This window comes from Zasmidium cellare (assembly GCF_010093935.1).
Source record: "Zasmidium cellare ATCC 36951 unplaced genomic scaffold M409scaffold_6, whole genome shotgun sequence".
Classification (NCBI taxonomy): domain Eukaryota; kingdom Fungi; phylum Ascomycota; class Dothideomycetes; order Mycosphaerellales; family Mycosphaerellaceae; genus Zasmidium; species Zasmidium cellare.
Window position 1 is genome coordinate 339,023 of NW_022986950.1, and position 23,815 is coordinate 362,837.

The 23,815-nt window shown below is 54.5% G+C and overlaps 10 protein-coding genes across 10 annotated transcripts; 5 read left to right on the forward strand and 5 right to left on the reverse strand.

Moving 5' to 3' along the window:
• Positions 1-209: 209 nt before the first annotated feature.
• Positions 210-2,534, reverse strand: M409DRAFT_51114 (uncharacterized protein; the record flags this gene model as incomplete). The annotated part of the gene is made up of 1 exon (XM_033811715.1): positions 210-2,534. The coding sequence occupies one exon, from the start codon at positions 2,532-2,534 to the stop codon at positions 210-212; it is 2,325 nt and encodes a 774-aa protein (XP_033671755.1).
• A 900-nt stretch (positions 2,535-3,434) lies between these two features.
• On the reverse strand, positions 3,435-4,075 carry M409DRAFT_18839 (uncharacterized protein; the record flags this gene model as incomplete). Its single annotated transcript, XM_033804670.1, has 2 exons — positions 3,435-3,482; positions 3,554-4,075. The coding sequence occupies 2 exons, from the start codon at positions 4,073-4,075 to the stop codon at positions 3,435-3,437; spliced, it is 570 nt and encodes a 189-aa protein (XP_033671756.1).
• A 443-nt stretch (positions 4,076-4,518) lies between these two features.
• Positions 4,519-4,927, forward strand: M409DRAFT_63904 (uncharacterized protein; the record flags this gene model as incomplete). Its single annotated transcript, XM_033815825.1, has 3 exons — positions 4,519-4,556; positions 4,618-4,768; positions 4,850-4,927. 3 exons carry the CDS (start codon positions 4,519-4,521, stop codon positions 4,925-4,927), a joined length of 267 nt encoding a protein of 88 aa, XP_033671757.1.
• Positions 4,928-6,077: 1,150 nt separating this feature from the next.
• Positions 6,078-8,470, reverse strand: M409DRAFT_63905 (uncharacterized protein; the record flags this gene model as incomplete). The annotated part of the gene is made up of 4 exons (XM_033815826.1): positions 6,078-6,254; positions 6,310-7,946; positions 8,002-8,218; positions 8,294-8,470. 4 exons carry the CDS (start codon positions 8,468-8,470, stop codon positions 6,078-6,080), a joined length of 2,208 nt encoding a protein of 735 aa, XP_033671758.1.
• A 365-nt stretch (positions 8,471-8,835) lies between these two features.
• M409DRAFT_18842 (uncharacterized protein) lies at positions 8,836-10,878 on the forward strand (the record flags this gene model as incomplete). Its single annotated transcript, XM_033804671.1, has 1 exon — positions 8,836-10,878. One exon carries the CDS (start codon positions 8,836-8,838, stop codon positions 10,876-10,878), a length of 2,043 nt encoding a protein of 680 aa, XP_033671759.1.
• Positions 10,879-12,401: 1,523 nt separating this feature from the next.
• Positions 12,402-13,385, forward strand: M409DRAFT_51118 (uncharacterized protein; the record flags this gene model as incomplete). The annotated part of the gene is made up of 1 exon (XM_033811716.1): positions 12,402-13,385. One exon carries the CDS (start codon positions 12,402-12,404, stop codon positions 13,383-13,385), a length of 984 nt encoding a protein of 327 aa, XP_033671760.1.
• Positions 13,386-16,605: 3,220 nt separating this feature from the next.
• Positions 16,606-18,424, reverse strand: M409DRAFT_51119 (uncharacterized protein; the record flags this gene model as incomplete). The annotated part of the gene is made up of 3 exons (XM_033811717.1): positions 16,606-16,668; positions 16,784-16,854; positions 16,915-18,424. 3 exons carry the CDS (start codon positions 18,422-18,424, stop codon positions 16,606-16,608), a joined length of 1,644 nt encoding a protein of 547 aa, XP_033671761.1.
• Positions 18,425-18,820: 396 nt separating this feature from the next.
• M409DRAFT_51120 (uncharacterized protein) lies at positions 18,821-19,400 on the forward strand (the record flags this gene model as incomplete). Its single annotated transcript, XM_033811718.1, has 4 exons — positions 18,821-18,823; positions 18,876-18,920; positions 18,977-19,115; positions 19,168-19,400. The coding sequence occupies 4 exons, from the start codon at positions 18,821-18,823 to the stop codon at positions 19,398-19,400; spliced, it is 420 nt and encodes a 139-aa protein (XP_033671762.1).
• An 821-nt stretch (positions 19,401-20,221) lies between these two features.
• Positions 20,222-21,373, forward strand: M409DRAFT_51121 (uncharacterized protein; the record flags this gene model as incomplete). The annotated part of the gene is made up of 1 exon (XM_033811719.1): positions 20,222-21,373. The coding sequence occupies one exon, from the start codon at positions 20,222-20,224 to the stop codon at positions 21,371-21,373; it is 1,152 nt and encodes a 383-aa protein (XP_033671763.1).
• Positions 21,374-22,348: 975 nt separating this feature from the next.
• M409DRAFT_51122 (uncharacterized protein) lies at positions 22,349-23,204 on the reverse strand (the record flags this gene model as incomplete). The annotated part of the gene is made up of 4 exons (XM_033811720.1): positions 22,349-22,591; positions 22,661-22,929; positions 23,082-23,096; positions 23,165-23,204. The coding sequence occupies 4 exons, from the start codon at positions 23,202-23,204 to the stop codon at positions 22,349-22,351; spliced, it is 567 nt and encodes a 188-aa protein (XP_033671764.1).
• Between the last annotated feature and the right edge of the window lie 611 nt (positions 23,205-23,815).

A 23,815-nucleotide genomic window follows, 5' to 3' on the forward strand; every position in this document is an offset into this window, starting at 1 on the left:
AAATCAGGAGTAAAAGCACAAGTCGGGCAAGCAGCAAAGGCACAAGTAAAGGCAACACTGAATTCATGTACAGAAAATGATGTGGTAATCCATGTTAAACATCAGCAAAGTAAGAAGTTAGAGCCTGCTTGTCCACCAGTGCCAACGGGTATCGCATGTCAAATCTCCATCCCATACCAACGCCAATTTCCTCCACCGCCACCTCGCGCTCAGCAACCTCCACCTCCTCCGCCACCACATCCACCGCCTCCACCTCCACCTCCACCTCCACAGCCTCCACCTGCGCCTCCACCGCCACAACCTACAGCGCCGCCAGCACAGCCGCCGGATGAAGCGCACGTACCGCCAGCAGCTATTCCAGCTCCACAAGTCCCAGAGCAGCAATTACCCACAGCTCCAGCTCCGACGGCCATGCATCCAGGCGTGACAGGATAGTACATAGGCGCGTAGGGTACAAATCCAATGTACGGCGAATAAGCCGGGATATACACCGGATATCCCCAAGCATCGGAGTAGTAGTAATCATTCCTCTTCGGTTCCGGCTTACCCTTCTTCCTAGCTCGCTCACAAGCCTTCTGGTAATGCTTCTCGAGCTGGTAGGCCTTGGCGCGAGAGTCAAGGTCATAGGCTTTGTCCTGGTCGTGAGGCCGCACGGCATTGTGTGCGGATATGTGGACGCTCTTGCGAGGGTCTTGGTCGACGGCGTGGACCATGTCGTTTGCTCTAGCGGTCGAGGTATTGAAGAGTCGGCTGGTCGCTGAGGTGTTGGACTCGCGGATGGCCTCGCAGTACCAGCATGTGCATTCGGAGTAGGGCTCGCCGGTAATCTTCTGGTAGATCTTGCTGGTCCAGGCGAAGGAGTCGTTCAGCTTTGTTTCGACGACTTTGTCGTCGTGGTCGATGAATTGGCGGGTGCGGAGAACGGTGTACTCCATGTAGTCGTGTGGAGACAGCTGGTGTGTATGCCAAGCGAGGTCAACGTCCAGGGTTGGTACAGCCATGTTGAGAGGATGGTCAGCCATGATAGTCATGAAGGTTTGGTATTTCTTGACCAGCCTAGCCATCGTGCTCGGCAAGGCGGGTGAGTGCAACCAGTCGATATTGTGCATCTTCTCGATAAAGCTGCCCTGTCGAATGACAGCACCCACAAGATCGAGCGCGAATGGAGAGCTGTTCTCCCAGTACCGGCTCATCATCTTGCGAATGGCAATACGCTCGGATCTTGTAAGTCTCGTACTGAACGAAGACTTAGCTTCGCGCAGGTAAGAGCTGTTCTTGATAGCCGCTTCAACGAGGTCTTTAATGGCTTCGACGGTATCAGGTCGTCCTTTACCTCTAAGGTCAAAGCCGGCAAGGACGTATTTGCCAAGGCGTCCCTTGAACAGCTCATTCGGTAGGTCGTTCGCATCAGTTTCGAGGTCTCTCTTTCCAAAGGCCATCCATGGTATGCCTTTGTGTCCGAGAACCGTGCCTGCCATGGGAACATCATCGTGGATGAGCTTCTTGACGTCATTGCGGTATTTGCCAGCCCGCAGTGCGTCGTGGGTGGTGTAGTCATTGCAGTCGAAGCATTTGTGGATAAAGTCTTTGTCGCAGTATCCCCGACCGGCCATGAGCATCTCATCTATTGAGCGCTCCAGGATGGCGTCGTCGCTGATGTTGGCCTTGGGAGCTTTTCCAAAACAAGTCGTCCACGGGACGTATGACGCTTTGTTGCACTTAGGACATCGTACTGATTTGGAGTTGGTATCTGCCAGATTGTCCCAAGGAAGTCCAGTGAGGCTCGTGAACGACTGTTCCGCGCCAGCTTCCGGTTCGTACGCGAAAGTCTCGGAGTTGATACAATCAGCCGCCGTCTTCCACGGCATTGGTGTATGCCAGAGCGGCATCCTACCGTATCTGAGGCAGTCTTCCAGGTATGCGCGTGGGTTGAGCATGTAAGCATGCCACACCATCAACACGTCTGCAGGTGGCATATTGCTCTTGTCAAGTCTGATGACAGGCCCATCCATCGTCTCACGTTTGAGAAGCCAGTCCTTCTTGCCTTGTGTCTCAAGCTTCGGTCGAGTCGCCATGCGAGCAGAAGGAGTGACTGCTGCGGACCAAGTCTCGAATCGATCGACCGCGCGGTGGAGATAGACAGCCCATCGCTTTTCGGCGAGCTTGGCAAGCAGCTCGCCGGTTTTGTCGCTTTGTGTGATGGTATGTCCGGTCACGAACTTGTCCTCGATGCCGAAAAGGCCATCCGTCGAGCCGACAGTCTGCTTCAAACGGTAGAAGCACTCCAAAACTTTGAGATGGGCTATGCATTCGGCAGGCTGTGGAAAGCCATCAGGCGACTGTGATGTGTTCGAGATGTTAAGGTTGGTGAAGCCGGCTGTGATATCTGGAGGGTCCAAGACGTTATCTTCATCGTATTCTGGCGGAGGTTGGTCGTACTCTGGAGGTGGCGAAGAACGGTTGCGCTCTGCTTCCGCGAGAGCCTCTTTCTCCTTGGCAGAAGAGGAGAATAGCTTCGATAGTCTGTTGGGCATGGTAATATTTGTGATCAGAATGAATGCGTTGTAGCCATGTGGCGAGAGATAAAGATGATAGTCAAAGGCTGAAGGTGTACAGATCTTATGTAGAGCAACAGTCAGAACCTCGCCTCAGGCATGAATCCTTCATCCGCATAGCCGATGACAGGGCTCAGCAGAGGTACTAATTCGTATCGTACCAAGAACGAGTCCCCGACTGCACGCCTGATGCAGCAATCGAGCCAATTCAAAACAGCTGATCAACTGGGCGACATGGCGCTGGCACAGCTGGTGCAGCGAAGGAATTCGCCCGAAGGCTGAGTGGACGCCCGGTGGGTTAGCGTGCAGATAGACTCGTTCTAGCGTCATGCATCGAAGGACTGGGCGGAGGCTTAGACATTTCCCCATCACGTGCTTCTGACGTAGGAACCAATGGATCCCCAAGACGCAGGGTGGGTGTAGTAGACAGTCAATCGCGAGGCGGCACAGTAGGTGTCATCGCGTGCGAGAAGCACAGCTCGCCGGCCTAGTTTCGTAATTCCCACAGCACAGGCGAACACGTCGCTCGAATGATTGGAGGGGCCTGGGACAGACTGTACACACCGTCAATGGCTTGCATTGCATATCTGTGACTCTTCTATTCATAGCTTTTGCCGCATATCGAGGTCATGAGACATTCACTCATCGACGCGAACCTGATCTGGTCGTCGCTCGTCCATAGAACCCATTCGACCAAGTGAAGCGGTCGCCCTCATAGCGTGCCGCATTCGCATTTGGAAGCAAGACGCCTCGTTTGAAGCGGTCGAACTTCTGCGAGAGGCTGTCGTAATCGCAAAGATCGATGTCTTGATATCCTCCATCCGCGGTTCAAGTCACGAGACCGACGCTCGCCTGAGAAGTATCATATCCTAGACGCAATCATAGAGCCTTGCCCATGAACTTTCGCTTCTGGAAGCTGAGCCACCACTGTAGAACTCGTTAGTCCACTGTCTACCCTCAATGCAATGTAGCCTTTCTCAAGCACGCATCCCACTCACCTTACTCGGCAACCCACTAGGATCCGCATAAACCCGATTCAACAACCTCACAGCCAACTCCTGCCTCATTTGCATAATATACTGCCTCAACACCTCCGCCTCATTCCGATCCCTGGGCGGCTCAAACATCTGATTGAGCGGAAACCCCGCATCGCCAGGGATCGCAAAGTTGGTATCCAACGCCGTGTTCATGACCGCCTTCTCGGCATCCCGTCGGCTCAGGCCAGGCTTGATCTTACCCAGCGCCTCGCTGACGTACAGGATGCCGTAGATGAGGACGCGGTCGGCGGGGCCTTTGATCTCGAAGTTGCGGAAGAAGGTGTTGGCGCGGAAGAGGGAGAGGACTTCGTCGAGGGGGTCGTAGCTTTCGTTGCTGGCTTCGATGTCGAGTTCTGAGACGCCCGCGAGGGGTGGGAGTTGTTGGGCGGGGCCACGGGTTCGTGTTCGGAGGGGGAGGAGGGCGAAGTTCCCGACTAGTTGTTGGTTGGGCTCGTCAAGGAAGACGGAGTGGTAGGCTGGCATGGTGGGTGGAGGCCTTGTAGGCAGTGGGTTTGGCTTGTGCTGTGGGTTTGGTTAGCATGACCGCTTTTGAGGCAGGTCGTTAGGGAATCACCTACAAGCTATATATACGTTCCTCCACTGTTGCCTTCAATTTGTTCAAAGTTCAAAGTTGTTGTAGCTAAATGCTCGTGCCTAAGCAACAGCGGGCAGCGTCGTCGCCAGCTTGATGGATCATCGGCAAGACCCGCGCCTCGAAGCGGCTGGCATCACAAGCCCACCTCACCAACCTCACTTCACGCCATCATCGCCTCCATCGACTCCCACCCGCCCAAACGTTCGCTATCCAACGACCTGCACGACTTCGATAAATCTCACGCCCTCAATCGAGTCAACTCCATCGACCGACCGCCACTCTAAACGTTCGTCCCTATCCCGCGCCCGTCAGGCGCCAGAACACCGCAGTCATGAAGCCCGTAGTATCTGCATTCAACGCATGGACATGGTATGGAAAGAGCATCATCGAGCATGTATACGGACACCCAAGCTAAAAGACCATTCTACAGCATCGTCATCTCCGTCTTCGCGATCGTAATCCTCAGCACAATCGGCGGCATGTTCGCCAGCGGGCACCACAGCATGATGGGCAGTGAAGAAGACCCCAAAGACGGCGGAAAAGTCGCCGCAGCGGTATTCGGAGCTGTGGTGGTATACGCGGTAAGCAACTCCATCAAGACGGAGCTTGGTCTTGGATATGGGAGACACAGAGTTCGCTAACAAGTTCTCGGGATACTCTAGATCTTCCTCCTCTTCTGCGGCTGCCAGGCGTTCATGCACAAACGACAAAGCGGACGGGGCGAAATAGCATTGCGCTGATAACAGGCACATCGAAAAACTTCGGAACAGTGTGATGGATAGGAGTTTATCGAGGATAGAGATCTAAGATGGATGGAAAGGAAAGGACCGAGTCAAGAGATAGCCATACCCAGCTGGCTCAGAAGGAAGCGCAGATGCGTTGATAACAAGGAAAGGGCTTTGAGGCTATGAATGAATGGCGTTTTGTCGCGGCGTAGGAGGATTGGCATTGAGCGATGGGTGTTAACGTTACTTGTACAGTGGGAGATAGAGCTCTTATGATCCATGTTATCCATGTCAACAAGAAGTTTAGATCGATATACATGGTGAGCTTCGGACGACGTCCATCTTCATATATACTACGAAGGCGAGACACTCAAGAACCGCCCCCTTCCTTTGACATGTGATTCTAAATCAATGCACCCCTTCGTTCGGTGAAGCTCATGATCAGTCGTTCCACCCATGTGCACAAAATCCGCGTTCTCTCCATCCCTCAGTTTACAGCTCACTTGGAACCATTAATTTGCTCTTCATCCTGACACCCGACACTCCACGACTCACTTCACCATCATAGGTTGTTGTTAGGCTCTGCCCTTCTGTCTTATTCTAACCTCTAGTGAACGAGCGGCCTGACACGCTGTTAACTTTCGATGAGCCATGTATGCAATTCATACTACTATCTTCACTAGCAAGTGAATCCCTGCAGCAACAAAGTAGTATCACGATGTACAGGAGCCATTCACGCAATGCATAAAATCGAACACCAGAGATAACACATGTGAGGCCACAGCGCCGAGAGTCTTTCAATGTGTCTTGCTTTCTCTCTCCTCATTCTTCTCATTTCCTTGCATACTACAACATACTACGTTCGTGCTATTCATACTAATACAACAAGCCAACCGTGCCAACGGTCTAGAAACAACAATGAGCGGCGTCCATCCACACCGCCTGATCGGAAACCATTGCCTGGTCTCGGCACCACGACTTCGCCATAACGACCGCTCGCTATCGTCGGCAACGAAGAGCGCAGGGGTATCTTATCCACCGATTCCTCGGCGGCGTGGCGTCCGCAAGGCAAGCCGACCTTCCGCAGTGGCCGTGTCGATGATGCCCTATCCCTCTTGAAACACACGAAAATTACCCAGAGCGATCTCCGGGTCTGAGCATAGGTTCACGTGAGTACAATGCTCATCGAATCGTTGCTTCCGAATCCTCTCCCACAGCTTGGGCATTTTCTTGATCTGTTCGAGATGAGGTCCTTGACGCAGTTGCCGCAGAATACGTGACCGCAAAGCTTTAGCACCGTGTTGCGAATGTTAGCGTTGCAGACAGGGCAAATAGCAACTTTCTGTTCTCGGGTCAGTACTTATGTCCATCTTCGGATTCATGTGAATTAGACTCACCCGCCAGTCGTCTGAGCTTGTGGCACTAACTTCGGCTCTGCTCTTCCGCAAGGCATCCATCTGCTTTTTGACATCGTCGAGTCGTGCCTTGCACTTCTCTAGTTCTTCTTCGGCATTTCGCTTTGTTTTTCCCACTGCGAGGTTCTCCCTGTCCTTAACGGTAATGAGCGCCTTCAGCTCATCGACGCTCTTCTTCAACCCCTCGGCAGATGCTGTGGTCTCTTTCAACTTCTGCTCTGCTGTCCGGCTCACGGTCTCCAACTTCGCCAGGCTCTCCTTTGCATCAGCCAATTGACGCTCATAGTTGACACACAACTCTTTCGTCTTGGCCTCGCCTTCTTTCAGCTGGGTCACAATCTCGCTTGAGCGAGTGTTCTGGCTTTTCAATGCCCTCAACTCGGCGTCACGCATGTCTTTGGCCTTCATTGCTGCGAAGTATTTCTGATCGGCTTTTGCCTTTTCAGCTGATAGTCGACCCAGTTGTTCTTCCCAACCAGCGATCTCGTCTACTTTTTTCGAGGCCAAGGCCGACGATTTCTTCCAAGCCGCTTCAAGTGCAGGCAGCTCGTTGCTGAGGATGGAGTACTGGCTGTCCAGAGTACGGAGTCTCGTTCGAAGCTCATCAGCATCCAGGCCTTCGAGGTCTCCAAGATCAGCGTAGGCCTCGCCAAGCTGCAACTCCAGTCGCCTCACGTTGGCCTCGAGGGCTGAGATTCGCTCGTCCTTGGCTTCAGCTAGTTCTTTGGCTTGGGCAATGGAGATGTTTGACTTTTCCTCTGCGGATTTCAGTATCGCAATATCAGACGTAAGTTGGTCTCGAGTGTGCCGTATTCTCGCCAGGTCAGTCTCAGCCCGTGCATTCGCCGCTTCAATGTCGCTGGTTTGGTTACGATTCTCCTCGTCCATCTGGGTCCGGAAGGCCGTCCGCTCAGCCTGGAATTTCTGCGCCTCCTCGCGTATGTGCGTGTTCGTTGCTTCTAGATCATTAACTCGCTTGATGAGGTCCTCATACTTGGACTTCAAAGTCTTGAACAGAGAGGTCTCGGCGTAATCATCGTCTGAAAGGCTGGCGAGTTTCGTCCTCGCAGCACTGAGCTCGTTGGTGAGACGTTCGTTTTCTGTCTCGATCTCATCCAACTGTGCCTTTTGCTTCTCAGCAGCTGCGATGGCTTCTTTTCGAGCGATTTCTGCTTCCGCGCTAGCAATACCGTTCTCCAGTTCGCCGTTCACTTCCGCATGTTCCTTCTTAGGTATTGCCGCTGCCTTTCCGTTGGTCGGAGAGGAATTGCCACCATTTCCGCCCATAGTCGCTTGCTTTTCCAGTTTTGCAACCTGCGTACTCTTGGCACGATCCAGCTTCCTCTCGGCGGTCATGTACCGAGCCATGGCCTGTTCCAGACGCTCATACAGCGAGTCCTTCTCGTCAATGGTCTTTCTGAGTTCCACGGCATGTTCCTTCTCCTTGGCCAGAAGCTCATTCAGCTGTTTCCTGAGATCTTCCACCTCTGGAGAAGAAGAGGGGAGTCTGCCGAACAGCTCTGAAATGGCACTCTTAATGGCACCAGACCGAGTCTTGAGATGTTCCGAGAAAGTCTCGCTTTCCTCAAATAACAGCGCCGAGGTGTACATCTCTTCTCCTAGTCACGAACTCAGTATTGGGTCTTCTCACGTGATGTGCAGGGCTTGTCATACCGGTCGAGGAAGTCGCGCTGGGAGGAGGGGTAGGCAGCGATTCTGACGCGAGGACTCGGACCTCATCGAGCAGCTGGGCGAACCAGGCATCGATGGTGCGGAGGTGGTCATTGTGGTGTTTGGTCTTTTTCTGCAGCTCTGAAAGTTGCTCGTCCGCATCCTTCTTTTGCCGCTTGTACTCCTTCATCTGCCGCATGATGGCATCTTTCTGGTAGTCCTGCAGTCGCACAAAGTCAGTCTCGAGCAGTCACACGTCGCTATACACAGCTGACGCGGGCGTGTCTTGACGTACCTCGACGTCCTTTTCTTTTTCGTCAGACATCCTCATGGTGGCGCCATTTTCGTCCCTCAGCCGCTTGCGACTTGGGGCCAGGTCGTCAACATCGTTGGCGAGCGACCTCTTGCGGTCCTCCATCTCGATCTTGGTCAGAGACGGGAGCGCAGGCAGGGCGGTCTTGGTGGCGGTCATTGAAAAAACGAGGCTCCAGACTGCAGCGCCGTCTGCGCCAGGGCGTGCGCCAGAAGTCCAGCCAACTTCACGTCCGCATAGAGAAGAGGGTGCCGATGGAGCGACTCACGTCGGCGACGGCGATAGAAATGGCGCAGAGTTGGGGGGTGGTCGTGTGTGCAGCATTCCAAGTGTCGAGGCAAGTCAGCGAAGGAAAGGAGTTGGCGTTTCTCAAGTCGCGGCTCTTCCCGCCACGCCAGTTTCTTAGCGCGTCGCTCTCCACTTCGTCAATTCACCAACACCGACCACCAGCCGTTTGATGGACCAACCCTTGCGATATTGATTAACGACGACGCCCGCAGCACGTGTCTGCGGCAGAAGACACCATGTCGTCCATGCTGATCAGTTCGGCGGCGGGCAAGAAGGCAGCGCCCAAGGGAGCAGTCCGTCGTCGACCAGCAGCCGCGCCTGGCCCAGCAGCGCCTTCGCAGACCACCCCCAGTGCGCCCACCAGTGTCGCTCCCCAGTCGCCACCGCCTACCGAGCCACCCATTCAGACGCCGACAGTCGAGGAATCAGCGCCAACAGAGAGAGTCGAGCTAGCGGAGAAAGAGTCACAGCCTACATCCGAGCTCCAGCGCGAGCAAACGCAGCAAGATGCTGTCGAACAGCAACCCGAAGCTGAAGCTATCCACGATGCGACCCCTGTCCTAGAGAGGGAAGCCACATGCGTCATCCAACCTGCGACTGCCCAGGTAGACATACAGCAAGAGGCAGATGCTGCAGAGCCGGAGAAGCAAAGAGAAACGCCAATTGAGCCGGTCTCTGATCCCAAGCCAACTCAACAGGCCCCATCGCAGGAGCCAGTTCAGCAACCAGATCCACAGCAGAGGGCAGTAGAGGACACTGAGCCAACTCCACATGTTGTGAAGCCGACATCCGCGCTGCAACCTGCGTCAGCCGTCAAAGCAACCACGAAGAGAAGCCGTGATGGGGCTTCTGCATCAACGACAAGCAGACCAGCGAAAAGAGTCAAGAAGAGCTCGGCAAGAAGCAACGCGAAAGTCCAAGCCGAAGTGCAAGCAGATGACGGCGCAGCATCAAGTTCAGCGACGACGCCTGCCGATACTGGCGACGGCAGCGCTACGCCAGCACCTGTCGACACCCGAAGGACACGAGGAAAGCAACCTGCCAAGAAGGTCACAACCACGCGCACGACTAGATCGAAGACGAAAAGTGCAGCCACTATCACCAACTCTGATGATGAAGACGAGGCCGCTCCGAGTCCAGAATCGCCTGAAGACGAAATCTCATCTGAGACGCCAGCTCCCAAGAAGGCGAAACAGCGACGGAAAAGAAAGCAGGTCAGGATTGCCGAGAATACAGAGGTTGAAGGTGACGGTGCAGGCGACAATGAAAAGGCCGGTGAAAGCGACGGACAGCAGGAGTCAGAAGAGTCGGATCCTGAGCTACACGAGATCGATCCCAGCGCCGAATCGCTGTTCCAACTGAGTCACGATACGAGATATGGAAAGATTTCTGAACGAGGCAAAAAGATGGCGGAAATCGACTGGGACGAGGTCGCCCAGAAACGGAGAGACGAGGCCGAAGCGATTGTGGCAAATCAACCACAGGGGCTTCCCGACGCGGTGGTCCAATCTGTCGAGGGGCCAGATGGTGCTGCTGCTGAAACGCAAGCAGGAGAAACGGAACAGGCACCAGCTCAGCAGGCGGCCGGTGCAAATACTGGTAATGAAGCTTTCTTAGTGGATGCTGATGGCAACATCGTGCTCGACGAAGCGACCGTACGGCACGATGCCACAGCGCAGGCCATGCAAGCAGCAGAGACTGGGGCAGTGGAAGATGTGAACGATCTCACTACACACCTCAATCGCACCACATGGATCAACAACAATCGCCGCGATCCAATCGATCGAGTACCACTTTGGAAATGGAAGAGCGATCCATGGACTGAAGAGGAGACGGACAGATTCTACGATGCCTTGGCAATGTTTGGAAGTGACTTCTTCATCATCAGCAAGATGTTTCCGGGCAAAAATCGGCGTATGATCAAAGCCAAGTTCAACCGAGAGGAGAAGCAGGACTCCAAGCGTGTTGATAACGCTCTCATGGGCAAGTCGACGGGAAAACCGATGGACTTGGAGCACTATTCGCGAGAGACAGGCAGAGACATGTCAGTGTTCATGAGATACGACAACCTTGAACATGCTCAGGGAATTATCAACGAATCGATAAAGGACAAGCACGAGGCGGCGACTGCCGCTGCTCAGCAAGAAGCAGCACTGGCAGAGGAGAAAGCCCAGCGCGAGAAGGAGGAGAAGCTCGAAAAGTCGAAAGCTTCCAAGAAGTCTCGAAAACAGAGAGCAAAGGCTGGCGGTACTTTGGGAGGCGTCCCTGACGAAGACTGAGGACATTGTCACATGTCGTCGGCTACGATCACAATTTCTGGGTCGTTGAGCGCCACCAGACTCTCTCTACGGCTGAGAGTTCCATACAGCAGCGCCACACGATACACAGCAGAACTTCGGGAATGGAGGCCAGCAAACGCCATCGGAGGCTGCCGAATGCACCTCAATAATTATGCCGGCTCGAGGTACGCCAGGCAGGATCACATTTCCGACAGCTGTGCTGCACTCGCACCGGCTTAAGGTCGAAGCTGTTGGCCACACTCGCCCTTACAATCTTCCCACTGGATCGAGACTTGACGCACGGGAGAACAACGACACGACGACAAGCACGCAACAAAACTCTGCCAGACGACTGGTCTTCAATGCCTGCACAGGACTTCATGCGGGCAAGTAGGTAGGGTATCGAGGCAGAACCATTTCTTGCCAGTCTCGTTGCGTCACGTTGTAGTATCAAGGACAGCTCACACAAGGTCTAATACGGTAAGTTGTGCACTCAACGTGCACCGTCTTCTTCCTCTCTCCACTATTCAAATTCACACCTGTATTGTTAAGATAGCCATTCCCAACCCTAGATCGTGCCAGCCCTCTCCATTTGGACGACGTCCTTCCAGCGACAGACGTGCCAGAAGATCTGGCCTTTGATTTCATGCACGCCGGATGAAGAGAAGGCTTGTGGCAGCTGCTGGGAAAGTCTCCAACTTCAAAGCACAACGACCGGCGGTCTTGCTACGCAAACGTGCAGAAGAAGGGTCTGTCGGACCAAATGCAGGGCGCTGTCGTTGAGACAGGGAAGGGCTTCTGACGCAGAGGTGCTTTGAGGTCATTGTGCTAGTTCGGTATGTTTCAGATTTTGTGGTGAACCGCTGCATGTGTTGTCTGACCACAGCAGTACGTCTGGATGGACGTCGTCCAAATCACGCAGCTTCAACTCCTTGCGCGAACCCCCCCCCCCCCCCCCCCCCCCCGGGGCGGAATGCCAAGCCTGAAAAATAGACATGTCGCGGTCCAAGACGACTCCCAAGAACTTCGAAGGTGCGTGTTGTCTCTCAGGCTCACAGTTGTGCTGGCAACGACCTTCAAAACTCTTAGACATGTGAGCTGCCTTGAGACAAGCACCCTTCGAGGCGCTCTAGGAGACGCAGTACCCGCCAGCTCGGCTTTCAAGTTCACAATTTCAGCGACTTCACAAGTAAGACTCCACGTGCGAGAATAGAGCAAGACACAGCCATGTCTCTCATCGTCGTAGAGACGCCAAGGAGGCCCAGATGAAGTCGAAGCAAGTACAAATGCCGGGCCAAATCGCACCAGAATCGCGAAATCAGCAACAACACGAACAATCATCGCCTTTGTGAACATTTTCCTTCTCTCTTCAAAAAATCGACTGCTGGCCAGTTTCCTTTTTCAACTACAAGCACATCCAGACGATACGCATTTCCTTTGTTGGTTTCAAGACTGCCGGTCCAGTGTTCTTCACAGCATTATCAAGAATTCCAAATCCCAGTGTGAGCCTTCAGAACGTCAACATGAAGAACAACTTCAACAAGAACAACGGGCGCCGGGGCAGTGCCACGCATCCCAACGACGAGGGCAACAACAACCAGCAAGCCATTCAGAATGTCAACACAGCTCCTCAAACGAACGAAGCCGGTCCGTCAACGTCAAGACGTGATCGTCGTCCTACTCTCGATCTGACACAGGCCCGGCAACTTTCGAACCTCTCAACACCGACCGAAGGCCCCAACTCAAGCAGTCCCCGCGGTTCCAAGCGCAAGAGCCCTCAAGATGAGGAGCACGAATCCGAATCGCCCAAGAAGGCAAAGAAGGGGCATGAAGTGAGCACAACAAGCACTGTCAAGGGGAAGGGCACATGGAATGGTAAAGGCAAGGTCAAGGAGACAATGAGTCCTACTCGGACGCAGCCGTCTCGCGGTGCCAAGAGACCGGCTACTCCAAAGTCAGGGCTGTCACCACCGCGAACGCAACCAAAGCGGAGTGCGAAGAGACCCGCCAGTCCCAAGGGCTCTGCAGCTCACACCAAGGGCGGAGCGTGGCACAAGGGCGGCAACCAACCTGAGAGCAGTGCAACGGCCGCAAAGCGCGCTAAGCCAAGACATACGAAGCAGCAGCAAGACGGTCGCCAACAGGGCCAAACGCAACAAGACGGCACTCAGCAGGACGGCACCCAACAAGACGGCACCCAACAGGACGGCACTCAGCAAGACGGCACCCAACAAGACGGCAACAACCAGCCAAACGCCCCAGCACCATACATGAACTTCACCGGCCCCCCAGCACCAACCGTCCCAGCCCCAGCTCCCGTCTTTCCAGCCCCAAAGCCCCCTCCACCAGGCACCAACGCCCAATGCGCACACAACGAGCGCTGCGCCGTCCACCCCCCTTTCCAGTACTTCTGCGCGGTGTGCGAGGACGGCGTCTGCGAGACGCATAAGAGGTTCTGCGGGGGGAAGCCGGCTGGGAGTCGAAGGAATCGGAATTGGAGGGGTTAGATGGGGGAGCGAGGTCGATTTCGGTGTTGGGGATCTGCGGGCACGGTGTCGGGGTGAGATGAGGAGGTTTGGGTGGGAGGGTGAGGTTGGCGGTGGCTTGGAGGGTATGGGATTTGTAGAGTAGGAGGTAATTAATAATATAATAAATAGCTGGCTGGTCCAGCGCAACAAAACCGTTTCCCGTCTCGGTTTCAACTGCAGTCAAGGAGTAGGTGAGCGAGAGAGTGAGGAGACGACCGATATGACTAGTAAGGATCGGGAGCCATGTGAGAAGACATCTAAGGGATACAGGGAAGAAGACAGTGAGGCGACAAGCGAGACCAGAAGCTAACAAGACAGTGAGGGAAGAAGTGAAGCATCACATGAACACCCGAGTGATGCACATTGAGAACACCATCATGAATCGAATCAACTTCATTAAAGATCTATCAGCGGGCTATTCCAACCCATCAAACAACTTTTCCTCCATCATGAACTCATCAATCATAACATCGTCAAGAACCGAAGCTTCTCTCCTCGCTACGCAAGTAAGAGCTTTCTCCCCCCGCGGAGCCCTCCCCTCCGCCCCTGCATTCGTGCCACGTCGCAATCCCCATCCACCCGCCCAGTAAGCAAGTACGTAAAGAGCCCTGCATCACCACACGCGCCCCTCCAGTAGCGACCAGAGACTGCGCTGCAATGCAATCCTTCAGAGTACCGAGGGCCTAGGCGTGGTGAGTCTGCGCAGGTGGCGGAGCAGACGACCAGGCCTCTGGCAGCCTAAAGGAGGCGACTGCAGTGCTGTACAGCCTCGGGGACGACCGGCTGGTCGAGTCCAATCGCGGGAGTGACTCGTTTTCGTTCGTTCGGTAGGGAGAAGTACTCGTTTGCACTTCTGGTAATTCGTCGCGGGTGGTAATAGAGAAGATGCCTCGCCCTTGAGGTTATTTTAGGGGTATACTGCTGGTGTTCGTGCTGGAACCAAGTCGCCTCGCTGGAGGCGATTCTGTTTGCTGCTTGCTGCTTGCTCGGGCGGGAATCGTTTTCCGACGGCGGCGGGATCGCCCAAAATTGCATTCATCAATCCCTCCAGGTTTCGGTCTCATCCAGCGTTCGCGGAGTCTGGTAATTGTCACGCTCGAGATTTCGTGTCGTGCTGGAGTTGATCGAAGTCCGGGAAACTCGTGTAGCCTTCACGTTTGAGTTTGCAGTCTTCCCAGCTGGTTCGCCTGTGGCCGTTTGGTGTTTCTGTCGGCGAAGGCAACGGACTTGTTGTTGGGGATTTCCTGCCGGGAGAGGTGGTTCTTGATGCTACGCTTGCGAGGACTGTGGTGGCGTCGCCAGGCTGTGAGCGGCCGCCATCCTGTTTGGTACTGTAGGAGTGGTGACGGTTGAGATGGGGCGGCGTGACGGTTGGTTTGGTCAATGACGATGAGCTGAACTTGGCCATTGTGCGTGGGTGTTGTGGTAGTATTGAGTCGATGAAGTCCAGACCAGAGTGATGAAACGCAGTCTCGTTCAGCAAGTCCAGAGGTGTAGGTCGATGATAAAAAGGCCTGAATGTTGGGAACGAGATGCTTGCAACGAGGAGGGGGAATGGGGAGAAAAGGCACATATGAAAGTAACTTTTGGGGGGCAGCGCCTCTCAGGAGGAGGATACGTATCTGGGGGTGCTCGTAAGTTGGACCTGGCCTTGTTCCTCTGCCCAGTGCCATCCGCCGCAGTGAGCCGTCTAAGACCCAATCACGATGACGTCTCGACGAACCGGGAGAGCAGCCCGTTCGCTTACACTGCTGCAGCGTCGTAGTGCGCTGTCAACAAGATCTGGCGAGGCCTTTTTGGTCTCCGGCTGGAGCCCGCCCGCCCGCAGCGTGCAGCAGCAGCCTCTTTCTCCTCTTTCCCATCCTCCCAGCGGCGAGTGAGAGTCGCGTGAGGCGTGTCCAGCCGCCGGGCTTGGTCGCTCGTGTCGTGTGTGTCGTGGCTAGGGGAACACGGAAGCTTTCCCCAAGTGGACTCGTCAGTCCAGCAAGCACCGCGGGCCTCCATGTCGACCACCAATCGACGGCCTTCTGTCTGATGCCACGCCACTTACTGCTCACTGTGGATCTGAGGGCTGCCACGCTGCGGCGCGCCAGTGCTGCCATGTGGACGAGAGCGATGCGCCTGGATTTAGACTTGGGCTGCCATCTGCATGCAACTCTCTTTCTCGACGCTGCGTGATTCGGACAACTGCCGGCCCATTTTCTCAGGCACCGCGAGTGGCTGACGGCCACCTCGCCCACGCCGAGCTCCTCCTCTCCAGCTGTTCGGGACCCGCTTTGGGCAGGACTGTCCCGGTCTAGCAGGAGATATGCTCGCGGAAGCCTTCCCACAGGTACAGCACTTCGATGTGAGCTAGACGACGTCTAAGACTCACACCGACTGTAGTATCCTGACCATGTCGTGACGCTCGCTGGCAAACACGTCGAGGCAAGCAAAATTTTACCTTGCTTGCTGGTCGAAGGATGCGGACAGAATCCTGCTTTGCAGAGCGCGATATCCCACGCAGCGTGCACGATAAATGTCGTTCTCCGGATCCCGAGAATGACAGATTGTGTTGCAACCCTTGTGCTGCAGACCGTGCAGGGCTGATATTCACTCCACCATCTCCAAGGGACGTTGCAGGCCCAACCTTGCTTGCCCGGATGCAATAATCGCGCATGGAAGTGTGAGCTTGTATGATGTAAGCAGATGCATCGGGGAGATGTGATGAAGATACTGTTAGGGAAAGATACAAGTATATGTGGAAGTAGAGGAGAAATGAAAGAGGAAGAAAGGAAACACGTAGAGACGCAGGTCAAAATTCCATCCAAGTGAAAGTGAAGCTACGGGTGAAGCGAGAATGGAAGGCACATGTGAGTGATCTTCCAAAGGCAGGTGCGACGGTGTGCCTATCGGTGCGGCTCTACTCTTTACTGAAACAACAACCGTATACATGCCCATTCTCATTCAGCAATCCTGCGAATTCGACCTACGATCGTGGTACATCACCCAAGCGAAAGAAGAGAAGAGAGCAAGTAGACACACGTTTTATGGATTCAATCACCCCACACGGCAAAGCGTGCAGTTCTCCAAAGATCAACACGTCCATCGATGATCTCCTGCGATCGACGAACTGGAATCTGCAGCGCCGTCTCCAAGACCAAGACTGCCAAAGCAGGACATTGATCGACACACGACAAATCTATCCATCAACCCGCACTCATGGGTACAGTACATAGCTACTTCTCTCCTGCTGTGCCGTCCCGACATCCTCGCTCCCGGGCTGTGGAGACACGCAGATTTATCGATTTTCATCGTCAAACTCAATGCTGTTGCACGACTTGTCAGCTTACTGCGGGCTGTTGGAAACACACAACACAACCAGATGTGGGACTTACGTCGATGTCTTCCCAAGCGCGGCCTTTGACGTTGTTCAGCTCTTCGACCGTCATGACCTTTCCGGTCGTGACTACGAATATATCAGTCAGTTACACGTTCGACGAAAATGCAGCTCGTATACAACACTCACAATAACCGGCATGAATCTTCGCATCAATCTCTACCCGACTATCCTCCGGAATCATCTCATCCGGAATCGGCACGCGCTCATGGATCGGAATCCCCTGCTCGACAATCGCATCGTGTTTCATATTCGACATGCTGAGCATCCGGTCAATCTTGGTGATACCCAACCAATGCAGGATATCCGGCATCAGCGCCTGGAACCGCATATCCTTGACGCCAGCGATGTTCTCGGTGCGTTTGAAGTACTCGCTCGCGCGGTCGGAGCCACGTTTCCGTGCGTTGTACACGAGGTACTTGGTGACCTCGCCGAGGGCGCGGCCTTCTTTTCGGAAGTAGATGACGACGCCGCTGCCGCCTTTTTGGGCTTCTTTGACGGCTTCTTCGATGCCGAAGATGAGGTAAGGTCGGCAGGTGCAGATGTCTGAGCCGAACACGTCAGAGCCGTTGCATTCGTCGTGGACACGCAGGGCCAGTTTCACGTTCGGGTCGCTCATCTTTTTAGGGTCGCCGAAGCAGTACACTGTCAGACCTCCTATTGGAGGAAGAAACAACTTGATGTCGTTTCGTGTGATGAGTTCAGGGTAGCTGCCGCCTGTGTGCTCGAAGAGTGAGCGGCGGAGGGTACCTTCGTCGATACCGAACCGCTCGGCTACACCGGGTAAATACCATACAGGCTCGACAGCAAACTTGGTGACGTTGAGCTCGCCTTGCTCGTTGAGACAGATCTTGCCGTCAGGTACTAATCTGCCCTTTCGTACACTTTCTTCCAGCTCGGGCAGTTTCATGTGTGCTCTCGTGACAGCGATCGTAGGACGAATCTCAACATTCTCGCCCTTGATGTAGTCGTTGTACAGCCAAGGGGCAAGATGTCCCAACGGATCCATGGCCACGATCTTCTTGGGGTCATACCAAGCGGGGAAAGGACCGATGTCTTCTGCCGGCTCGGTATTGGTGTAATCGGGCTTGTGGTCTGTCTCTAGCTGCTTCGAAGCGACCGCGAGTGCATAGTAGATGCTGTAAGAGCCGCCGTGGGCACCAATTGCGTTTCGCCGCCGGATGGTAGATGGGTTGCGAGAGACGACGACTGGCCCACGTTTCTTGGAATCCTTTGCACCCCATTCCATCGGCAAGGGATCAACACCTGCTTGGCCGGGGTACGAAGTCAGAATGATCTTGGACGTGATGCTCGAGCGTCTGGGAGGAGGCGAAGCTGAATCGCCGTTGGTGTCCTTGGCTTGACCATCCATCGAGCTTAGGCTGTCTCGCTTCTGGTGGCTACGAGGGAGGATCTTGGGGCTGTTTGGACCCAGCCGCGGGCTCGGATATGAAGCATCGTGAGCAATCCCGTCTTGTGATTGCTTTACTCCAGCAAGCGCATTTACGCGGCCTTGGATTGCGTCTACCGTGGTGTTCAGTACGACATCGCTTTGTCTCAGCTCGGATTGTCCTTTCTCTAGCTTGGTGAGCTTTTCGAGGATGACATCCAGCTTGTCGGCTAGATCTGAAGACGACATAGTGAAGGTATGAGAGCGAGATTGTAGTGCTGGAGTCAGCCGGTGTTCTCTATCGGTGTTGAGGGGTGGCAGGAGTGAGGAGGCGGGCGTCTAGGGGTCAGGCAATCATGGTACGGTGAGAACAAAGAAACAGCTCAGGGAAAGCTACAAGCAGTGTGCCACTTGTTGAGGATATCAAGTTGCTAAGGTAATGAGAAGGTGTTGTCCCACTGATAGCCGGTCTTATCGTTGTCGCAGTTGCCCGATGCACGTGTTCACAAGGCGATAATTAGGTTGGTCCCGTCTCCGTGCGGCTCACTTAGCGGCTCAAGCTTGTGATCACCTGCAATCCAGCATCATCATTCCTTTTGAAGCTCTCTCATTTGCGACAACCACGACAAACACCACACCAAGAACATGGTATGTATACACTCGCGCTGGGTTGGATGAACTGAGGACTGACCTGAGATAGGGCAAACGCAAGAAGAGCTCGCGCGGTCCTCAAGGCCCCAAGAAGGTCTGCCAGCCTCTGTCGCGTGTCGCAGTGTTCAACCGCTAACAAGAACACCACAGCGCGACCCCCTCCCCACCTCCTTCAAGTGCGTCTTCTGCAACAGCGAAACCTCCGTCACGGTCAAGATCGATAAGAAAGCGGGCGTCGGAAACTTGAGCTGCAAGTCGTGTGGCCAGAACTACCAGTGTGGTGTCAACTGTATGGCATTTCCAAGACGAACTGCGCAAGACAACAGCTAATGCGCCATCAGATCTCTCACAGCCTGTCGATGTTTACGCCGACTGGGTCGATGCCTGCGAAGCTGTCGCGAACGAGACCGCTGGAACCAGCAGCGCAGCCCCTGCCTCCTCTTACCGCCAGTCGCAGCCTCAAGTTTCGTCGCGAGCTGGCCTGGCGCCTGGTGAGAAGTACACCGCGGAAGATGACGGATTCATAGATGATGATGAGGCGGATGGAGAGGCGGACTATGCAGACGAAGATTGAGCTTCGCCGAGGCGGAGGGCATTTGCGACAGAACAAACCAGCAATCACAACAGGACCAAGGTGGTCCAACAGGCATGAACATACGGCAATCAGGAAGCAGGACTTGACCTGTGAAGGGCGATACATCTCGCGGATGAAGGCGTTCGCAAAGCCCGACAAGGAACAATCGAGATGCGGCTCAAACGGCACATTAGCCGAAATCCCGAAATAGAAGCGCACGCGAAACGACGATCGGCACATGGCAACGGAGAACAGTCTGCTTCTGTGACGTTCGACTCAGGTGAGTTGGCGATGGTCGCAGGTTGGCCGTGGCTCGCCCATGGGGCCGAAACATCAAAACCACGTCGTCCCGCCCTCGCGATTGCGTCTCGACGTCGCCCTTTCGCGCATCATCACATGGACCAAAGACGAAGGCAGCCCGGGATTGGAGACACAAGGAGTGCAGAATAAAGCCGCGGAATGATATGACATAGGACAATGAAATCGGCCTTTGACTGCGTCAATTCAAGGTGCGCACATTCCGAGCTATCCGATAGCGCGGTTGACTTTCGTATCTTCCTTCCATCATCGTGATTACCTTTTTCCTGCGCCTTCGTCCTCCACCACTGCTTGCCTTGAAAATCCGGTAGAACCATGTCTAACCAAACCGCAGTTCGTCGCTCCTTCCGACCCAAAGCACATCGTCCGAATTGCAACTCTCGATCCGATAATTCACCCATTCACCACCATCACTAGATGATTACCGCGACATTCATTCGCCCGCAACATCTGCCTAGCCAATCTGGAGCCTTCACGGCCGTCATCGAGACATATAATTCACTATGGGTGACTTTGGCGGCCCGCTGCTCTCTACCGTGGAGACACTCCCCGTGAGGAGCAAGTCAAGCGCACTGCACGTTGAGGACTGCCAGTCCCCGAAAGACGTCACCGCCGACATACACCTCGACCGTGCTCCCACATCGCATATCAACATCAACATGTCGCAAGACCAAAAACTCTCGCTCGAGCCTGTCGACACGCCTCTACAACACTCATACACCAACACACCTGCAGAGCCGGCCACTCCGACTTCAGACCAGCCGTCTAAAGCGCTGCCGGAGGAACGCAAGTCCAAAGGCTTCGCGGTAAAGACGTCGCAAAACTCCCGCCCACCGACCACCGCTTCAGCTGCCAGCAGCTTCAAACCATCCACTCCAATCAGAACATACCGCGAACACCCCCGCCTCTGGATAGAGGACGGACCAGGAGCAGGCAAAGCGATCGCAGAATGGCGCCAGAAGTTCGTACCCATCTTCGAGGAGCAGACCAAGGACATGACCATGGAGGAGCGAACGAAAGCCTTCGACAAAATGGTCAAGGAAGATGAAGACCGCTACTGCCAAGCTCTCGCCACCTACTACTCTGTCCACCCGGAACACCTCCCAGAGCGCGAGGTAGACCCCAAGACCCAGAAGAAGATCGACGTTGGATTTACCGAGAGCCCCAAGTACGACATGATGCAGCAGAAATGCTTCGGCGACTGGGACAACTGGGGCCCACGGACGACCGACTTGACACCAGAGGTCGGACCCAAGAACGAGCCCACGCCCGACGACCCCATCCCCGAATGCGAGCACTGCGCGAAAGAAGCCAAGAAAGCCCGCTCGCTCGTCTGCAAAGTCTTCAGCAAATTCTCCTCGTCATCGAAAGAGAAAGACCACCCACACAACAAACCCACCCGCAGAGCCACAGTCGACAGCACCCACGACGCGCGCCCCAACGTCGTCATCTCCATCCCAGACCAAAGCCCGGAAGACCAAGTCGTCGACGACCACGAGCTCGCCAGCAGCGATCACAGCGGTTCGTCGTCGTCCGACGGCAAGCAGCGGGAGGCGTTGACGGAGACGGGCGTGGAGTTGACGAAGGCGGAGCCGAAGAAGAAGCGCTTGAGTCTTGTGCAGAGGATGCGGTTATCGACAGTGCATACGAGATGAGAAGATGCGACCAGAAAGAGAGAGTGTGATGACATGATGTTGAGATACCCCCTTTTGAGCGTTGGCGTTGTGGACTTGGACTTGGGACATAGATGGGAACAGCAAAAGCAAGAGTCTCTGATAGAAGAAGCTTGCAGATAGATACAAGAGGAAGGCTTTCGCTCGTCTCGCGGCAATAGATCTTGCTTTGAGCTTCACCTTTTTCCCCCTTCTGATGTCTTCTCCCTTTCTCTTCTCTTTGGCCCCTTCCAGAAACCCACTCCCACGAAGTCGACCCTTCAGAAAGCTGTCAGCACGTATAACAACACTAAGCTCCCCTAAACGCCCGCACGCGCGCCAAGGATCACATGTGAATCATCCTCTCCAACACCAACACCAGCAGCAAATCATACTTACTTTCAGACTCGCAAGAAAAACGCTACAGTCGTGGTCGTCGGACGACGCCCATCTCCCCAGCTCCTGCAACCCTTACTCCTCAACGTGAGAAGAAGAGAAGAAAGTGTTTACCGCCGCACAAAATAACAACCTCATCAAACTTCAAAATCTCTATACCACACCATACCACTCTATCAACCTAACCTCATGACTGCATCAAACAAACCCACACAAAAAGCATCACCACCCTGATAATCACGCCCAGAAAAGCAAATCCCTTCAAGCCTGTGGACCAAGCATAAAGGTAACGTATAATGTTTATCCCGAACGCCAGTCCCTCGACTTGAATAAAAAAGATGTGGTATCACGCTCTCGCTCTCCTCTCCTTCGCGCAAACTGGCCGTAATCTGTATCGTCGTGACGGCCGTCTTCGTCTCCCATCTCGTGCATGTACTTCGCGAGTGAGCTTCGCCAGCTCAATCGTAACGATCTCGTATTCCCTTCCTTCTGCAGTCCACATAATCATGCGCGTTCGACCTCTCCCTCTCGGCCTGCGCCCGGGTCCTCACATATCATATCACATCACCCGCCTCTACCTCTTTACATGACCACACACTTCGAGTTCCCCTCCTTCGGCTGCCCGGCCTCCTGACCCTTCTCAATCTCCCCAATCATGCCCTCGAAGGCCTTGCCGACGTTCTCGTTATACCGCGCGCTGGCCTCCACGAACCCGCAGCCCAGCTCTTCGGCGAGTTTCTTCCCGTCCGCCTGGCTGACCTGGCGCTGCTCGGGGCGCAGGTCGGATTTGTTCGCGACGATCATGATGGGGACTGTGTCGGCGCCCTATAAAGGAAACATCACCTGAATCAATACCTCCCCAACATGTGTATGGTATGTATGTATAATACATACCAAATGATTCAAAATCTTATCCCTAATAATCCTCACCATCTCCCAGCTCTGCTTGCTCGCGACCGAATACACAATCATATACCCATGGATGCCGATAAAGTGCTTGCTGTTGAGGATGGTATATTCATCCTGCCCCGCCGTGTCGATGATCTCGACGCCGAAGTCTTGGTTGCGGTAGCGGATCACTTTGCTGAAGGTGTTTTCGATGGTGGGGTAGTACGAGTCGACGAAGTGCCCGTCGACGTATTGGACTGTGAGGGAGGATTTGCCTGCGAGGTGGGTGGGTTAGACGTGGTGGGCGTGGGATAGTGGGCGTGGCTGCTGCAGGGGAGGGCGGTTTTGGGTGTCGCGTGGGCGCGTTGGTGCTTCTTTGTGCCTTTTCTAGAAGGCGGGTCGTGCTGTGCTGTGTTGGTTCACTTACCGACAGACCTGCTGCCTGCATGTCCATGTTAGCGTTCTTTCTCCAATCCCGAGAGTGTTGTTGTCGCAGTTCGTTTCGCATACCGACAATCGCCATCTTCCGCTGCTTCTGCTGCGGCGGCATCTTCCCACCCGTCTCAAAGCTCAGTCTCAACTGTCAATCGAATGCGCCTCTCTCTCTAGCAGACAAACAGATATCGTTGACCGCGCAAAGAGGTACAGAGAACAGAAACAAGTCTCCAGCAGCGAAAGCAACGGCGAATTGTTGGAAGAACGGTCTGGTTCCAACCTGTTGTTTGGGCGGCGGGCGGAAAAGCTTCGTCAAAAGGTGAGCAGCTAGTACGTAAAGTCAGGCAACTAGCTGGGTGGTAGTTGCCAACAGCCCGTGGGTTCTGATGGAATGAAGGAGCTGCCGTAGGTAATCAATAGGTCAGTCAATGACAACCTTGAAGCTGTGCACTTTCTCTTCTAGTCTTGTAAGGCGCGAATACTGGAGAAAGGGATGCGACGAGACGAGACGAGACGTACTTGAGACGAAGAATACCCGGAGCAGGACGAACAGCTTCCCTGGGTCAAGGAGCAAGAATGCGAGTCGAGTCGATGATGATTCGGTCAGGTCAGGGCACCAATTCCTCCAGTCCTTTCTCCATCTCTCGTCCAGGGTCCAACACCTCACATCACTTCTTCTCACCACACTCCGGTACGCGGGAACGGGGAACCTACTCCTTACTTTGC